This window comes from Dama dama, chromosome 22 (assembly GCF_033118175.1).
Source record: "Dama dama isolate Ldn47 chromosome 22, ASM3311817v1, whole genome shotgun sequence".
NCBI classification, from domain to species: Eukaryota; Metazoa; Chordata; class Mammalia; order Artiodactyla; family Cervidae; genus Dama; species Dama dama.
The window spans coordinates 3,731,770-3,746,815 of record NC_083702.1 but is presented as its reverse complement, the minus strand read 5'-3'; the positions used below and the strand labels follow the sequence as shown (position 1 = coordinate 3,746,815).

General features: G+C 56.3%; 1 protein-coding gene across 2 annotated transcripts; it reads left to right on the top strand.

Annotated features, from left to right (window-relative positions):
• Positions 1-798: 798 nt before the first annotated feature.
• Positions 799-14,431, top strand: TRMU (tRNA mitochondrial 2-thiouridylase). 2 transcript variants are annotated; one of them, XM_061124326.1, is made up of 11 exons: positions 799-924; positions 4,335-4,500; positions 5,211-5,317; positions 7,062-7,184; positions 10,336-10,508; positions 11,091-11,144; positions 11,229-11,295; positions 11,656-11,756; positions 12,932-13,076; positions 13,581-13,663; positions 14,040-14,431. In XM_061124326.1, exons 1-11 carry the CDS (start codon positions 843-845, stop codon positions 14,190-14,192), a joined length of 1,254 nt encoding a protein of 417 aa, XP_060980309.1. In that variant the 5' UTR covers positions 799-842; the 3' UTR covers positions 14,193-14,431. The 2 variants fall into 2 exon arrangements, with proteins under 2 accessions (XP_060980309.1, XP_060980310.1); XM_061124327.1 differs by lacking the exon at positions 799-924 and having other exon boundaries at positions 4,365-4,500; positions 10,395-10,508.
• The last annotated feature ends 615 nt before the right edge of the window (positions 14,432-15,046 follow it).

Here is a 15,046-nt window from a genome sequence, read left to right as displayed (position 1 = left end):
CCAACCAGTCCATCCTAAAGGAGATCAGTCCTGGGTGTTCATTGGAAGGACTGATGTTGAAGCTGAAACTCCAATACTTTGGTCACCTGATGTGAAGAGCTGACTCATTGGAAAAGACCCTGATGCTGAGAAAGGTTGAGGGCAGGAGAAGAAGGGGACAACAGAAGATGAGATGGTTGGATGGCATCACTGACTCAATGGACATGAGTTTGGGTAAACTCCGAGAATTGGTGACGGACAAGGAGGTCTGGCTTGCTGCAGTTCATGGGGTCGCAAAGAGACAGACACGACTGAGTGACTGCACTGAACTGAACTGAAGGATGGAGATTATAAAAATCCGTTCCTAAAAACATCCAACTATCCAAAGACCGGTCCCACCGGATTCCCTGGAGCGCAGAGCGCTTCACTGCACCCTGAACTCCCTCAGGGGTTGTTGAAGGTCAAGAGCTATTTTAGCAGCATGGGGTTCAATCTCCGTAGTGGCAGATGGCAAACGCCTTTGTTGTTCAGTCCTTGGCAATGGTCTTGTTAAGTGCCAATTTGTAGTTGACATCACACACACACACCTTTGTGTGCTGGGAACACACACACACACACAGAGAGAACACACACACGCACGCACGCAGATTGTGTCTGGCAGCTGCGCGCAGAGAGGTAAGCAAGAGCCAGGAGTGTAGGGGGCGTGGTCGCAGACCCGCCAGGGAACAGCGGGCACGTAGGAACGCAGGGCGCCAAGCACCTGCTTCCGCCCGGGCTTCTTCTGCGGTCTCGCCGCAGGGGAGGGCGGGAATTCCGGCTAGAAGCGGAAGCGACGGCGGCAGTGACGGAATCGGCAGCTCTCGATGCAGGCGGCTCGGCACGTCGTGTGCGCCGTCTCCGGCGGCGTGGACAGCGCCGTGGCAGCGCTGCTGCTGAGGCGGAGAGGTGAGGAGGCCGAGGGACCCGGCCGCCTCCCAGCGGCCCCTTCTCCGAGAGCCCTGCCTAGTGGCGCGGCGCCCCGGCCCTCACTGTACGCCTGGCGGTGGGAGAGCGCGCGGCCGCCGCTCCGCCTGTCGGGGCGCCGTGAGGCCCCCACTTGCCGCCGGGTGGAGCAGGGGAGAGTGGGTCTCCGTCTCCCGGCGGCCGCGTTTCTCCCTGGCCCCGAGGCCCTGCTCCCGCGGCTGTGGTGGCGGCGGCGTCCGCACTCAGCCCAGGCCTGAGGAGCGCCGGCCTGAGGACCATTGACGTGGGCACTGCAGCCTCCGTGGAGGTCCTTGTCTCCACGACACGGCGTGGCCGTCTGGAGACGTGTGCGACCAGTCCCGACGGGCGGTGTGGTTATCAAGTCACGGCTGTGTTTTCCACTCGATGGATGACAGACTCTGCTCAGGAGCGCTTCCGTTTCCTCAGGCGCCTACCTGAGGCCGAGATTCGCTGCCTATCTAATTCTGCGTCCGTCTGACCCTCTCCCGGTGTGAGCCCTCCTGTACCTAATGGCACTTGTAGACCCTCTGTTGTTGAGGCGCCTTTCGTTCTTGGGCACTTGGAATGCAGAGGGAACCCAAGGTTCCTGACCTGGGACAAGTGATTCAAGCTCCCTCTGTTTGTAAAATGGAGGGAGCGCCTACCTCCCAGGGATACTGGAGGTAGTATTAATAAATAACAGGACACACAAATCCTTTACCCCAGTGCCCAGCACACATTAGGCACTCAGCAGGAGAGGTTATTAGTTCGTATTAATAACCAAACTGTTACAAAAGGTATAATAAAACGTGTCAAATACAAGTAGAGGCAGGCTGTGAGCACATATAATTGCGATAAAGCAGGAAATCAAAGCATCATAGAGATGGTGGTGTTTGCCCTGAGACTGCTGTCAAACCCCAGTTCGTGTGTTCAATGGTACAGTGAGGCCAGACAAACTGAAAGTTTGAGTTTGGAGCAGAGAAAGTTTTATTCGTCCAGGAGGTAGCAACCTGAAGATAAGAGATCTAAGATCCTCTCATCCGTGGTATCACGACTTGGAGGAGGAGGAGTTCCCTAAGCAAAGGCTGGGGCTCACAAGGTATGGAGATATTCTTAATAACCATAGCTGTTACAAAAGTTATAATAAAAAGTCTTAAATACAAGTAGAGGTAGGCTGTGAGCATATATAATTGCGATAAAATGGAATCAAAGCATCACAGAGATGGTGTTTGCGCTGAGACTGCTGTCAAAGCCAAGTTCATGTGTCCAGTGGTATACAGTGAGGCCAGACAAATTGAAAGTTTGAGTTTGGAGCAGAGAAAGGTTTATTCATTGAGGTACCAACCTGGAAGATGAGAGACCTAGGATCCTCTCATATCTGTGGTATCGCGACTTGGAGGAAGAGTGGGAGTCCCCTAAGCAAAGGCTGGGGCTCAGGAGGTGAGGCGGGAGCATCTCTGGCGCAGTCAGCAGCGGGTGCGCAGCTCAGAGGCGGAGAAGTGCTGGCTGGGTCTGGGAGGTAGGGGGCGGGTGGGGGGAGGCAGGGCGGGCGCCGCGTATGGGGCGGGCTCTGTGAGGGCTTCAGGCTGTGCCAGAAGACAGTGCCGAGCCCGTGAAGGGCTCTGACGAGGCAGTGACATGTCTGGGGCGAGGTGGCAGACATCCCTGGGTTAAGGGCCTGCTTTATCACAATTATATATGCTCACAGCCTGCCTCTACTTGTGTTGGACACTTTTTATTATAACTCTGGAACAGCTCTGGTTACTAAGAATACCTCCGTACCTCCTGAGCCCCAGCCTTTGGTTAGTGCACTGGTTAGTGTCTAGTGTAACTACACGAGTTACGTTATTTTACTCCATCAGGAAGCCAAGTGCTCCTTCCCAGAATCCAGGCTGAGCAGCTTCACAGATCAGCTCCCTTGGGTTTTGCTCCTCTGGCTGGGAAGCTGATGGGCGCAGCAGAGAAGCAGCATGGTCCTCTCCCCTCAACACGGAGGTCTTTTTCAGTCTCGTCGGAGGTGCATGTTCTGTCACGTGCCTCCTGAAAAGTTAAGGGCCGGCAAAGCGCTATGGTCTCCTGGAGCACCAGGGCTCAGCCACGTGAGTGGTCACGTCTCCAGGAGAAGGAAGATCAGGCAGATGAGGCCATGGAAGAGGGAGATTTTAAAGCTCTGGCTGTGGAGTTGTGTATTTGTTCTGCTTAAGCTCTTGTTCTTAAGCACTGCTGGGCGCTGGGCACACAACGGGTGTGAGACAGCGTTGGCAGGTGGAAGACTGCCTCACTTCAGTAGCTGCAGGGGCGCGGACAGGAACGGCTGGAGCCCAGTGTAGTGTGCACTGTTAGGGAAGCAGGGTCAGGGGATTTGGGATGTAGAGGAGGGAGGACCTGCTGGGATTGGGGTAGTGGCCTTGCTCACGTGTCTTTTTATTAATGTTTGGCAGAGCTTTGTCACCAAGTCTCTGCTCTCTGGAGTACCGTGTTAAACCTTTTACAGTCCATGGCCCTGTCTTTCATTAAGTTCAGCCGACCCAAAAGAAACGTTTTTCATACCTGGTAGACACCTATGTAGTTACAAAGTTGGTCTCCCCAACGTTTGGTTTGATACTTTGTCTGCAACAGAAAAGGGAAAAAAGAGGTCTCAGAGTATATAGATGTGTGTGCCTGTTAGTCGCTCAGTCATGTCCAACTCTTTGTGACCCCAAGGACTGTATGTAGCCCACCAGGCTCCTCTGTCCATGGAATTCTCCAGGCAAGAGTACTAGAGCGGGTTGCCATTCTCTTCTCCAGGGGATCTTCCTGACTCAGAGGTTGAACCTGGGTCCTCTGTATTGCAGGCAGATTCTTTACCGTCTGAGCCACCAGGGAAGCCCCATGATAAAGCAACCAAAATTTTGAATGTCTTTATGGCTGATGGCTTAGAAGCTAATTCTGAGTGGGTAATTGGAAATAACTTTTGGATTGAGTTTGCCTTTCTGGTAACTGAATGGTAGTTTGTATTTGTTTTGAAAAGTCGTGTAGAATTTCTGCTCTTCTTTCACGCAGTCACACTGCCAAGTCTCTGTACGCCCACACAGTGTGGGCATGAGAAGATGCCATCGTGTTCACACCTCCAGGATGTTCACACCTCTGAGATGCACACCATCAGTTCAGCCCCACAGGGTGTTGTGATGATGGAGGCCTTTACCAAGTGTGTGTAGCAGAGGGTCAGGGTGGGAGCCTCTGCCGGAGCGTCCGCGGAGGTTTGCATTAAGATGCGGTCAGAGCGCTGCAGGCCACGCGGCGGCCGGAGGCACTGCCAGGCCCCAGTGCACAGAGGCGCAGGAGAGCTCGGAAGGCGCTGCCTTTTCCACTCCAGGTCGATGTTACATCCTCTCCTCCGCTCCTCCCCACAGGTTACCAGGTGACAGGGGTGTTTATGAGGAACTGGGACTCCCTGGACGAGCACGGCGTCTGCACTGCCGACAGAGACTGCGAGGACGCTTACAGAGTGTGCCAGATCCTGGACATCCCCTTCCGGCAGGTGTCCTACGTGAAGGAGTACTGGAACGACGTGTTCAGGTGGGGGCGCTCCCAACGCGGGGGGCTTCCTGCGGTGACGCGAGCCGTTCAACAGCAGGCCTGCCGGGGTCAGCCAGGCTAAAACGCCCCGCCAGCGCTTTCTGTTTACAGGCCGTGGTGCCGTGGACCACGTGCAGGAGGCCTTGGCCACCCCTGGGGAGTCTGGGTTAGAAGCCAGACCTGCATCCTGAGCACCCCAGCCCGTATTCCTTTTACTGTGCCACCTGCCAGAGGTCTCTTTAACGTCTCTTCAACCTTGAGATGTTTCTGCTGCTAAATTAGCATAAGAGAGCGAGGGCTCAGGTGTGCTCTGGAAGGCCGGCTGTGGCTGGTCCCTGAGGACAAAGCCCCAGGGCCATCGGTGTCAGGCTGAGGAACCAGCTGGAGTGCTGGTTAAACAGACACCCGAGCCTGGGCCAGGCCCTGCAACCTGCACATCAACAGGGATGGGGTCCCGTGGGTCTTACTTTGGGAAATGGCGCAATGGGGCTTGGTGCCTGGTGAGTGCAGATTCAGATGGAAAGTGCAGCTGGCTTTAAACAAACATTTGATGAAAACACTGAAAATGATTCTGTACTGAAGCTCCTATCTTGCAGAAAATTATAGTTTTAGTAAAACAGGGAGAAACTCTAAGCAAGTCATGTACCTCATTTATTTTTCCATAGTATGTTTGACACTTAGAAATAAAAAGACTTTTCTTTTCATTCCAGTGATTTTTTAAATGAATATGAAAAAGGAAGAACTCCTAATCCTGACATAGTCTGCAATAAGCATATCAAATTCCGTTGTTTTTTTAATTATGCTGTGGATAATCTTGGTAAGTGATTTGGATTAGCTTCGTTTGTCTTTTTAAAAATCATGAGATTTCCAGGAGCTGAGGTTGGTTTCAGCATGTATCTTCCGGATCTGAGGATGTAAAGCTTAAATATGAAGAGCTCACCCAGCATTGGACGAGTATTTTTCCTCCAACTCTGGAGTGAGAATCACAGCTGTGCCAGGCAGAACTGATGCTTTTGAACTGTGGTGCTAGAGAAGACTCTTGAGAGTCCCTTGGACTGCAAGGAGATCAAACCAGTCAATCCTAAAGGAAATAAGTCCTGAATATTCATTGGAAGGACTGATGCTGAAGCTGAAGTTCCAGTCCTTTGGCCACCTGATGTGAAGAACTGACTCATCTGAAAAGACCCTGATGCTGGGAAAGATTGAAGGCAGGAGGAGAAGAGGACGACAGAGGGTGAGATGGTTGGATGGCATCACCGACTCAATGCACATGGGTTTGAGTAAGCTCTGGGAGATGGTGAAGGACAGGGAGGCCTGGCGTGCTGCGGTCATGGGGTCGCAAAGTCAGACACGACTGAGCAACTAAACAACGACAACTGATTGACTGGGCTTCCCTGTTGGCTAGTGGTAAAGAATCTGCCTGCCAAGAAAGGAGACATGGGTTTGATCCCTGGGTCAGGAAGATTCCCTAGAGAAGGAAATGGCAACCCATTCCAGTATTCTTGCCTGGAGAATCCCATGGACAGAAGAGCCTGGCAGGCTACAGTCTGTGGGGTCACATAGAGTCGGACACAACTTAGCGACTAAACAATTCTTTGGCTAAGTGCTGGGTCAGTTTTGCTGCAGCTTCTGGGAAATAGTCTCACAATCCTGAATGTCTGTGAAGTTTTCACACAGTGCAAGGGCTGTGGATTAATATATGCCTTGGTAGGTTCTTTAACTTTTTTGCATAGTGTGGAAAGAAGAAATTGATTTTACTGGATGGTCCTTCACTGTGATAAAAGTAATATGCATTTATTAAAGGAAGTTTAAAACTTAGAAGCGTAAGAAGAGGAGGGGAAGTGTCATCTGTAATTTCCTCCCAGAATCAAAGAGAAAGACTTTCTGTTGCCTGTCTTCCGGTTTTCCTGTACATTGAGAAGAGTGGGATCCTGTACTTTCTTTCTCTGCTGAACAATATCATGAACATTTCCCTAGTGCCATTAAAAATTCTGTGTATGAGGTATTGTTATTATGCAGTGATGCTTTATTCGTAATCTCCTGGTGTTAAACATTTTGGTTGTTTTCAGTTTTTCCTTAGTGTAAAAAGCACTGAAATGAGCTTTTTGTACTTAAACCTTTGTGTACATGTTTGACGTTTTCCTTAAGCTAGAATGAATGAATAGATATTAACTTTTTTTTTGGACATGTGGCTTGTGGGGTCTTAGTTCCCCGATCAGGCATCGAACCTGGGCACTGGCAGTGAAAGCTCTGAGTCCTCACCACTGGGCTGCCAGGGAATTCCCAATACTAACTTTTCAAAGGATTTTAGATATGCAGCAAAACCTTGTGGCTAAGATTTTATCAGTTTAGAGACTTCAAAGACCACCTGTTTAACAGAATCCCAGGAGTGTGTATCTTCCCTGGGATCTGGGCATTTGGGGGTGAGGCGGGTCCCCTGCGCAGACTGCCTGGTGTGAGACCTGGCATTTCTGCCCTGTGGAGCACCCTGGGCCCAGACCGACTGAGGCCAGCAAGTGCACGTCTAAACTCCTACCCTCATGCTTTTAAAAACCTCCCAGGCGCAGATGCAGTGGCGACAGGTCACTACGCAAGAACGTCCCTGGAAGATGAAGAGGTGTTTCAGCAGAAGCACATCAAGAGGCCGGAAGGGCTCTTCAGAAACCGGTTTGAAGTTAGGAATGGTGAGTACACGTGTCCAGGCCAGGGCTGAGCTATTCGGAAACGAAGTAGTGACTGCGCATTGTCAGGCACTCTGCCCAACTTCTCCCCGTGTTTTCCAGGTGAGCTTGTTGGCTATGGTTTCCTCTTCAAAAAAGGACAGTTACCTCAAGGGTCATTCCCCCAGGGCCTCCAATTGGCTCAGGCGGCCGCCCGGGCAGGGCTGCTGGGAAACTTAACCCAGTTCTGGGGGAAGCAGGCGACAGTGTTGGAGTGTCACAGGCCCAATTCTCAAGCCTCGCATTTTCGAGATTGAGGTGTGACGTGGTACTTCAGTGTGAAATGAGGCTGGCTTCTAACATTCATGGCACAGGCCTGGCAGCTTGCTTTGAAAGATTACGTGTATAAATTAGGTTATCAGTGTCAAAGGGCACAAGGTGTCACCAGCCTGGAAAGTGCCAAGCAGTCCCCTGGAAGGCGGTTGGCTTGTCCTGGTGCACATTTGTGTAGAAAAATTTATATCCTTATGAAGTGAAAGATGGCATGGAACTCAGAGCCATGTCTCTGCAAACGGTTTCCTCGGCTACAGGACCGTAGCAAACCTGGCATTTCTCCAGGTCTGGCCTGCCCTGGCCTGCCTCCTGTCCACCGCCTCCCTCTCCGACCCCAGCGTGAGGTGTCCCCTCCCTGCACCCATCTTAGCAGGGCCAGCAGGTGGGTCTCCGGGTCCTTTTCTCTGAGGAAGCAATTGAAGCTTGGCTGCATTTCTGACAGGGGGGCCTTGGGTCGGGGGCCGGACCCAGCCCAGTCCACCCAGCTCCACAGTCTGTGCTCCTTCCTGGTCCTCCATGTTGTCCAGCCCAGTTACTGGCCGCAGCTCAGCTGCCGTTTTCTCTCCTCCTCCCTCCACCTCATGGCAGCCGAGGCCACAGATCAGCATACTGACCGGGCCCAGACAAGGCCGCCGCTTTCCTGGTGTTGGGAAGGCCCCCTGCTGCCGCCTGCACGGCACTGTGTCCCCTGGGGGGCACTGGTGCCCAGGGGCAGATGACCGCTTCTCTCCCTGGGTGCTGCCTGTACACTCCTGGGCACCCCTCACCAGGGAAACACCCCCCCGCCCCGCACACCGGGAGGACCTGGCCGTGACCGCCCAGCCCTGCCACCCGGGCACTCCACAGCAGAATCAGGCCCCGAGACCCAGCGGTCGTGGGTCCCGGGTCATTAATAGATGAAGGATTCGTTTCTGTGTCGCGTAGCGTCCCTGCTTATCTCCTGGAGAAGGTGCCACTGCGCAGAGCTGGCTGGCCTTTCTGACCGGACCTGATCACGGGGTGCATGCTGTGGTCTGTGTAGCTATTGTAACGATGCTGCAGTGTCTTTGTTCTCTGTGTGTTTTCAAGACACCTAGAGATTTTTTATTTTGTCCTGACTCAGTTGCCCTGGAGGCCAGATTAAGCCTCCTGGCCTGAGTCCTTGGGGAGAGGGCACGGGGTCAGCGTGCCCAGCCTGAGCTCCTGTGTCCTACCTGTCCCAGGGGCAGCCTGTGTCCTCACCCGTGTCGGGGCAGGTGGCACGCTGGCCAGCCTGGAGCAGGGCAGGTGCTGAAGGGAGCTCTGGGTGCCGGCAAACCCTCCCTTAGTAGGAGTCCCTCTTCCTGATCAAGGGTTACCCGCTCTCTTTTTTAAAAATCATAGATTTTTTGTTTGTTTGTTTAAATTTAGTTTTGAAACAAAAAATAGCATTTGGCAAATGAGCCTGCCTACCTGATGACTGGTTGACTGGACTCTCTTTTTCACTTTTCACTCGATTTTGTTGTTTTGTACGTAAAAACTGATGGAACGGAACCCAGGTGATTGGGCTCAGTTTCCAGCTCTGCCCTCATCTCCCTGCACCCCTGTGGGCAGTCATTTAATTATCTAAGCCTCGGTTTCCTCACCTGAAGATGGGGATAAACCTGTCGTAGGGCTAACGTGAGGGTCAGATTTGAGGTCACAGAAGGAAAACCACACGGAGAGCACGTTACACGTGTGACAGGCCGGGTCACACGCTGTACCTGGGCTCTTTGTACCTTTTGTGCAGGTGTGAGCTCTGCGTGTGACTTTCTGAGGCTGCACTTAGCCCTGGTCCTGAGACACATGGAGAGAGGCTGTGACACAGGTGTCACGCTGCATCTCCTCCATTGGTCACTGAGCTGCAGAGTGGAGGACCCAGTGTTCGTGGGCGTAGAAGGTCTGTAACACGCCAGGCAGGACCTGGCGGCCAGAGGCGGAGCTGGACCTTGTTTTCCGAACCCCGTCCCAAGGCCAGGGTCAGGTAGAACTCTGCACCATTGCCATCAAGGTGGAAACAGTCTTTACAATGAAACAGACCTTTGGAGGGGCTTCCCAGGTGGTGTTAGTGGTGGAGGACCCACCTGCCAATGCAGGAGATGTAAGAGATGCAGGTGTCCTGTGAGAGATCCCTAGGCTGGGAAGATCCCGTGGAGGAGGGCATGGCAACCCACTCCTTGCCTGGAGAATCCCATGGACAGAGGAGACTGGCGGGCTGCAGTCCGTGGGCTGGCAGAGTCAGACACGCCTGAAGCAACTTAGCACACACGCGGACCTTTAGAGAGCCCACAGAGGAGCGGCTGACAGGCGGCAGCTTGGACTCCGCAAAGCCCACTGTCAGCAGGCGGGGAAGTGGGTTGGGAAGCAGGCGCTGCTGGGGAGCGTGGTCGGCGTCCACTGGGGGTGGGAGGTGAGGAGAGCAGCTGGGGCGTGATCGCCTGTGGTTAATGGGAAACAGCGCAGCCCACCGTCTCAGCAGGGTTTGCTGGGGCGTCTCGTCTGATTTTCCCAAATGTGGCTCATTTTGTTTTTTTCTTAATACTTCATAATGTTTTTGTCATGTGATGTTTAATCTTTGAAAACATACCCTAACACGTGAACCAGAATAAATTTCCTTATCACGTAAAATCTCCCTTCCATGTATTTTTTCCAACAGTAGATAAATTAGGGATGGGAATTTTTCTTAACCATGGCAGATCATTTTTCTGGAAGTGTGCTGTTGAGTATTGATCTTTGTTTCTGCCAGACCAGGGCTAACCTGTCAAGGTAAACAGAAGGACACTATTAAAAGCAAAGTATGGTTATTTTTGTTCCTGCAACATTTTTTGTTCTTTACTCTTGGCAGCGGTAAAACTCCTCCAAGCAGCTGACAGCTTTAAAGACCAGACCTTCTTTCTCAGCCAGGTTCCCCAGGAGGCGCTAAGGAGAACCCTCTTCCCCCTGGGGGAATTAACGAAAGATTTCGTAAAGAAAATAGCTGCTGAGAACAGACTTCATCATGTGCTTCAGAAGAAGGAGGTAGGATTGAGGGGCGTTGCTGCTGGTAGGGGGTGAGGGTGCTGCCCTCAGGGGGCCCCCGTTCTAGGGAGACACAAGGCAAGAGTGTAGGCGAGGACGCCTGGTGACCCATTCCCACTCGCGTGTCTCACGCTAGACATCGAGACGGGACTCTGACCTTCCTGCGACCTCGCCCTGTGGCCTGGCTTGTGCTTCCTGCTCCTGCTCTGGCCTCTGTCTCTCCCCCAGCCTCACGGACAGTGTCTGAGGCCTCCAGCAGCTCTGGTTTCCTTTCCTGGGCGGCTGGCCTGAGGGTCTGCCGCGAGTGTGGGCCGGGCTGGTGGTGGCGCTGCTTGTGTAGCCGCTGGGTCCTTGTCTGGGACCTGAAACAAGGCCCACGAGGTCTGCGCGTGGCTCTGACTGGTGTCTGTGGCCCTGGAGGAGGGGTGTCCAGGGCCCCTGGCCTGGAGGGTGTGGTGGCTCAGGACGGGTGAGCCCCAGGAGGCCCTGTGTTGTACCCACATCCTTGCCTGGGGTCTCTGAGTGGAGCGTGGGACCCCCGCCCGGCCGTACATCTCACACCTGGCCTTCCGTTCATTTCAGAGCATGGGCATCTGTTTCATTGGTAAAAGGAACTTTGAAAATTTCATCCTTGAGGTGAGTGTTCTTTGATGTGGAAGGATGGGGCCCTGTTTCTGCTCTGAACCTGGAGCTGTTGGTGATGGAGCACTTGTTTTCCAGTACTTACAGCCTCGACCTGGCCGGTTTATTTCTATAGAAGACAACAAGGTTCTGGGAACACATAAAGGTGAGGCTGAACAGACATATAAAGTGGGGGCGCACAGAGGAGGCGTGCCCACTCTGGTGCGCCTGCCCCGTGTGGTTCATCCACTGGAGCGGGGCGCGCCTGTGAAACCCCCAGAGGCTCAGCAAGAGGGGCTCGTGGCTTCTGGCAGGGCACTAGGTCCACCTTCTGAAGGAGTGGGCCCCGCTCACTGCCGGCCGGGTGGCCCCGCGGCTGGAACTGCTCCTTGCGGGGTGGGAGATACAGCCTAACCCCAGCTGCCACAAGCGGCCCACAGAGGGGCGCCTCCTGCCTGCCGCCCCCGTCCCGCCAGGGCGTTTGCGAGGGGTCTCCTTCCACCTCAGCGAGAACCTGTCTCCGTAGGTTGGTTCCTGTACACTTTGGGGCAGAGAGCCAACATAGGAGGCTTACGGGAGCCCTGGTATGTGGTGGAGAAGGATGGTGTCAAGGGCGACGTGCTTGTGGTGAGTCGGCGGGGAGGTGATGGAGGCCAGGCTGGGCAGAGCCCATGGGGCTGAATAGGCGGGGTGGGCGCTCTGCAGGGCCTCCCTCGGTGCCCTCCGGGATTGACGCCGGTACCAGAGGTTCTGTGTGAGGTACTTGTTAGCTCTTCCTGTATGCCCATCACGCTGGTCATCATGACATCAGTCCCCGTAAGTAGATGTCACTCCTCTGATTGTACAAAGGAGACGGACCCAAAGCTGAAGTAGCATGTGGAAGGCCTCGTGGACAGGGTGGTCAGTGCCCGGGATGGGCCGGCTCACGGGGGCCTCCAGCGAGTCACTGGTGAATGACAGAACAGAGCTGGGACCAGCCCAGGCCATCTGCTGTAGCGGGGCTCTGGGACCTGGGACATTTCTCAGGGCCTGGGGACATTTTTAGTGTTACAGCGTTGGGGCGGGCATCAGGTCCTGCTGGTGTATAGTGGGTGAAGCCTGGGACCCTGTCCCCTGCAGAATGATCTAGTGCCAGTCTTGGCAGGGCTGGGGGTGAGCAGCCTGGCTGAGCACACGCTCTGTTGTTAGACCAGGTGGAGGGCCAGCAAGCCTGCCCACCGGGGCTGGGACATTTCCTCCTGGGAGGGCCCTGGTGCAGAAGTCCGGGCAGCGATTCTGATCGGGGTGAATTAAAGTGACTGCAGTGTGATGTTCAGTGGTGTCTTTTGCTTTGGGAAAGGGTGGTCCGCTGACCCTGGGCGGGCCTCCTTGTCTGCTTAGAGCCGGAGAGCCCTGGACTTGGTGTTCTGCGTCCTGCCTCGGGGGTGCTGCTGGGTGCTAGGAGGCCAGCGTGTGTGGAGGCCCCAGGAGCCTGTTCCCAGCCATGAGGGCCTTGGTGGGATCCCTGTGGGAGTGCGGCTGGCCGGGGTTCCCCGGCGCTGGGTAGGCAGGGTGTGGCAGGAGGAGAGGAGTGAGACCGTGGGCGGACCGCGTGCTCCTCTGCTGCTCGCCGAGGGCGCATGCGCGTGGCCTCCTCTCCGTGCGCTCATGTGCGCAGTTAGGGCGTCTCCAGGGACACGCACCAGTCTCCACGGGTCAGTGTGGTGTTCACTGCGTGCTCACTGCTAGTCGTGAATGGAGTGCAGCGAGGGGGCTCTAGGGCAGGGACCCTCTGCTGAGGAGCCTCGCGTTCCGTCCCGCAGGCCCCCCGGACAGACCACCCGGCGCTGTACAGAGACCTGCTGCGGACCGGCCGCATTCACTGGATCGCGGAGGAACCGCCTGCTGCCCTGGTCCGCGACAAGATGATGGCGTGTCACTTCCGCTTCCGCCACCAGATGGCGCTAGGTGACTGCTCAAGGACCCGTGGGTCAGGGTGGGGTTAGGACAGGGGATCAGACCTGGGGCAGGGAGGGCCCTGGGCCAGGGCAGGGTTAGGACAGGCGGTCAGACCTGGGGCAGGGAAAGCCTGTGGGCCAGGGCAGGGTTAGGACAGGCGGTCAGACCTGGGGCAGGGAGGGCCTCAGTGTCCAGATCACGTAGCCCATTCAGCCCTCCTCACCCTCTGCCTGCAGAGACAGGCTGGAGGCACTGAGGCCAGCTGAGCCTCCTTTGTCCAGGATGCAGGGGGGTCTTGGGGAGGGGCGGGGCACCTCGGTCCAGCTGGCAGGTGAGTGGCAGGTGGTGTGTGTACCCCTGGCCCCTGTTGGGCAGCGCTGAGCCCCTCTGGCTGTTGTTGCCCCAAGCTTCCTTTGTCCCCACTGCCTGCTCCTCCTCCCCCGGGGCTAAGACCTGAGGCTGCACACTCAGCAAGGCTAGTGCCCCCTCCAAGGGTCCTTCTCTTCCACCCAGTGCCCTGCGTGCTGACCCTCAATCAGGATGGCACCGTGTGGGTGACGGCCGTGAAGGCTGTGCGCGCTCTCGCCCCGGGACAGGTGAGTGGGGACTCTGGCTGGTGGGTCAGATGGGGTCGTGGCCCCGCAGCTGCACGTGGCCCTTCTTAGCACCAGCTCGGCCTGCAGAGATGCAGGCTTGTGGTAGCGGGCTTTGTGCTCTGGAAGGACGGACAGCCTGCTCTTCCTCCAGACAGTGAGGGGCTGGGGGCAGAGGGGGTGTGGGGTGCTGGTCACGTGGCCAGCCCCGCGCTTGGCGCTGCTCTCCCAACTGCTGCGAGCACGCGGCCCTGCTCTGGCCTGCCTGTGGCACGGGGCCCGCCGTCCCCCAGTGCTAGACCAGCTGCATGGATCCAGGCTGCTCAGGGCACCCGGAGCCCGGGTCCCGCTGCAGGTGACGTGGCCTCTGTCCCCCCAGTTCGCCGTGTTCTACAAAGGGGACGAGTGCCTGGGCAGTGGGAAGATCCTGCGTCTGGGGCCATCCACCTACACACTGCAGAAGGGCCAGAGAACATCCAGCGTGGCCACAGAGGACTCCAGCGACAACCCGGGCCTGGGGCCCGCGCCTTGACAGAGGCGGAGCGGCCGCTGCAGAGCTGGCGGGAGGAGGGGTGGGACGGAGCGGAGCCCGGGGAGCCGACGGGGGCTCAGCGCTGCTGCTGAGCCTGCGGGAGCCCAGCCTGACCTGCCACCCCCGGTGACCTGGCAGCCTCTCCAGTGCTGGCTGGAGGCTGTGTCCCAGGTGCCCGTTTGTAGGGTTCCTCCCTCACACCCCCAGGAGGGGCAGCATCCAATAAACTCTGTCCAGGATGTAGGTTTTGGCGGTGCCTCCGGGGGGCGGGGCCCAGGGGGCTGTCTCGGGGCTCCAGGGCACCCCTGTGTGTGGCCAATCAGGGGGACAGCATGGAGGGGTGGGTCCCGCTTCTCTGCCTCTCCCTTCGCGCCTGTGCCCACCCTCCCCCGTGGCAGGGCCGTGTAAGCAGCCTTGAGCTGCATCCCAGCCTGCAGGGTGTCTGCCGGGGTGGGCTGCAGGCCTGAGGCCCCTCTGAGTGCGGCCCTGCCCCGAGTCTGGGCAGCTGCACGGAAGCCCCCAGCACCCTACCACAGAGTGCCCAGCACCCTGGCCAGGTGCATCAGAGACTCGAGGTGCCTGGGCCCCCGGGCGGGGTCACCGTGAGGAGGTTGGTGGGTGCGCACGCCTCGGTCTGTTCAGGCTACCGTGATGGACCACTGCAGAGCTGGGGCTCACTGACACGGGAGTCTTCTCTCTCAGCTGCCGGGGCCACACCAGGGTCCGGCCTCAGATGGGGCAGGGTGCGCTCACAGGCCACTGATGGCTGGCTTCCCACTGTGTCCTCATGCTGGAAGGCCGGGACCCTTCTGGGCTTGATGCAAGGACACCAGTTCCTGTCCCCGAGGGCCTCA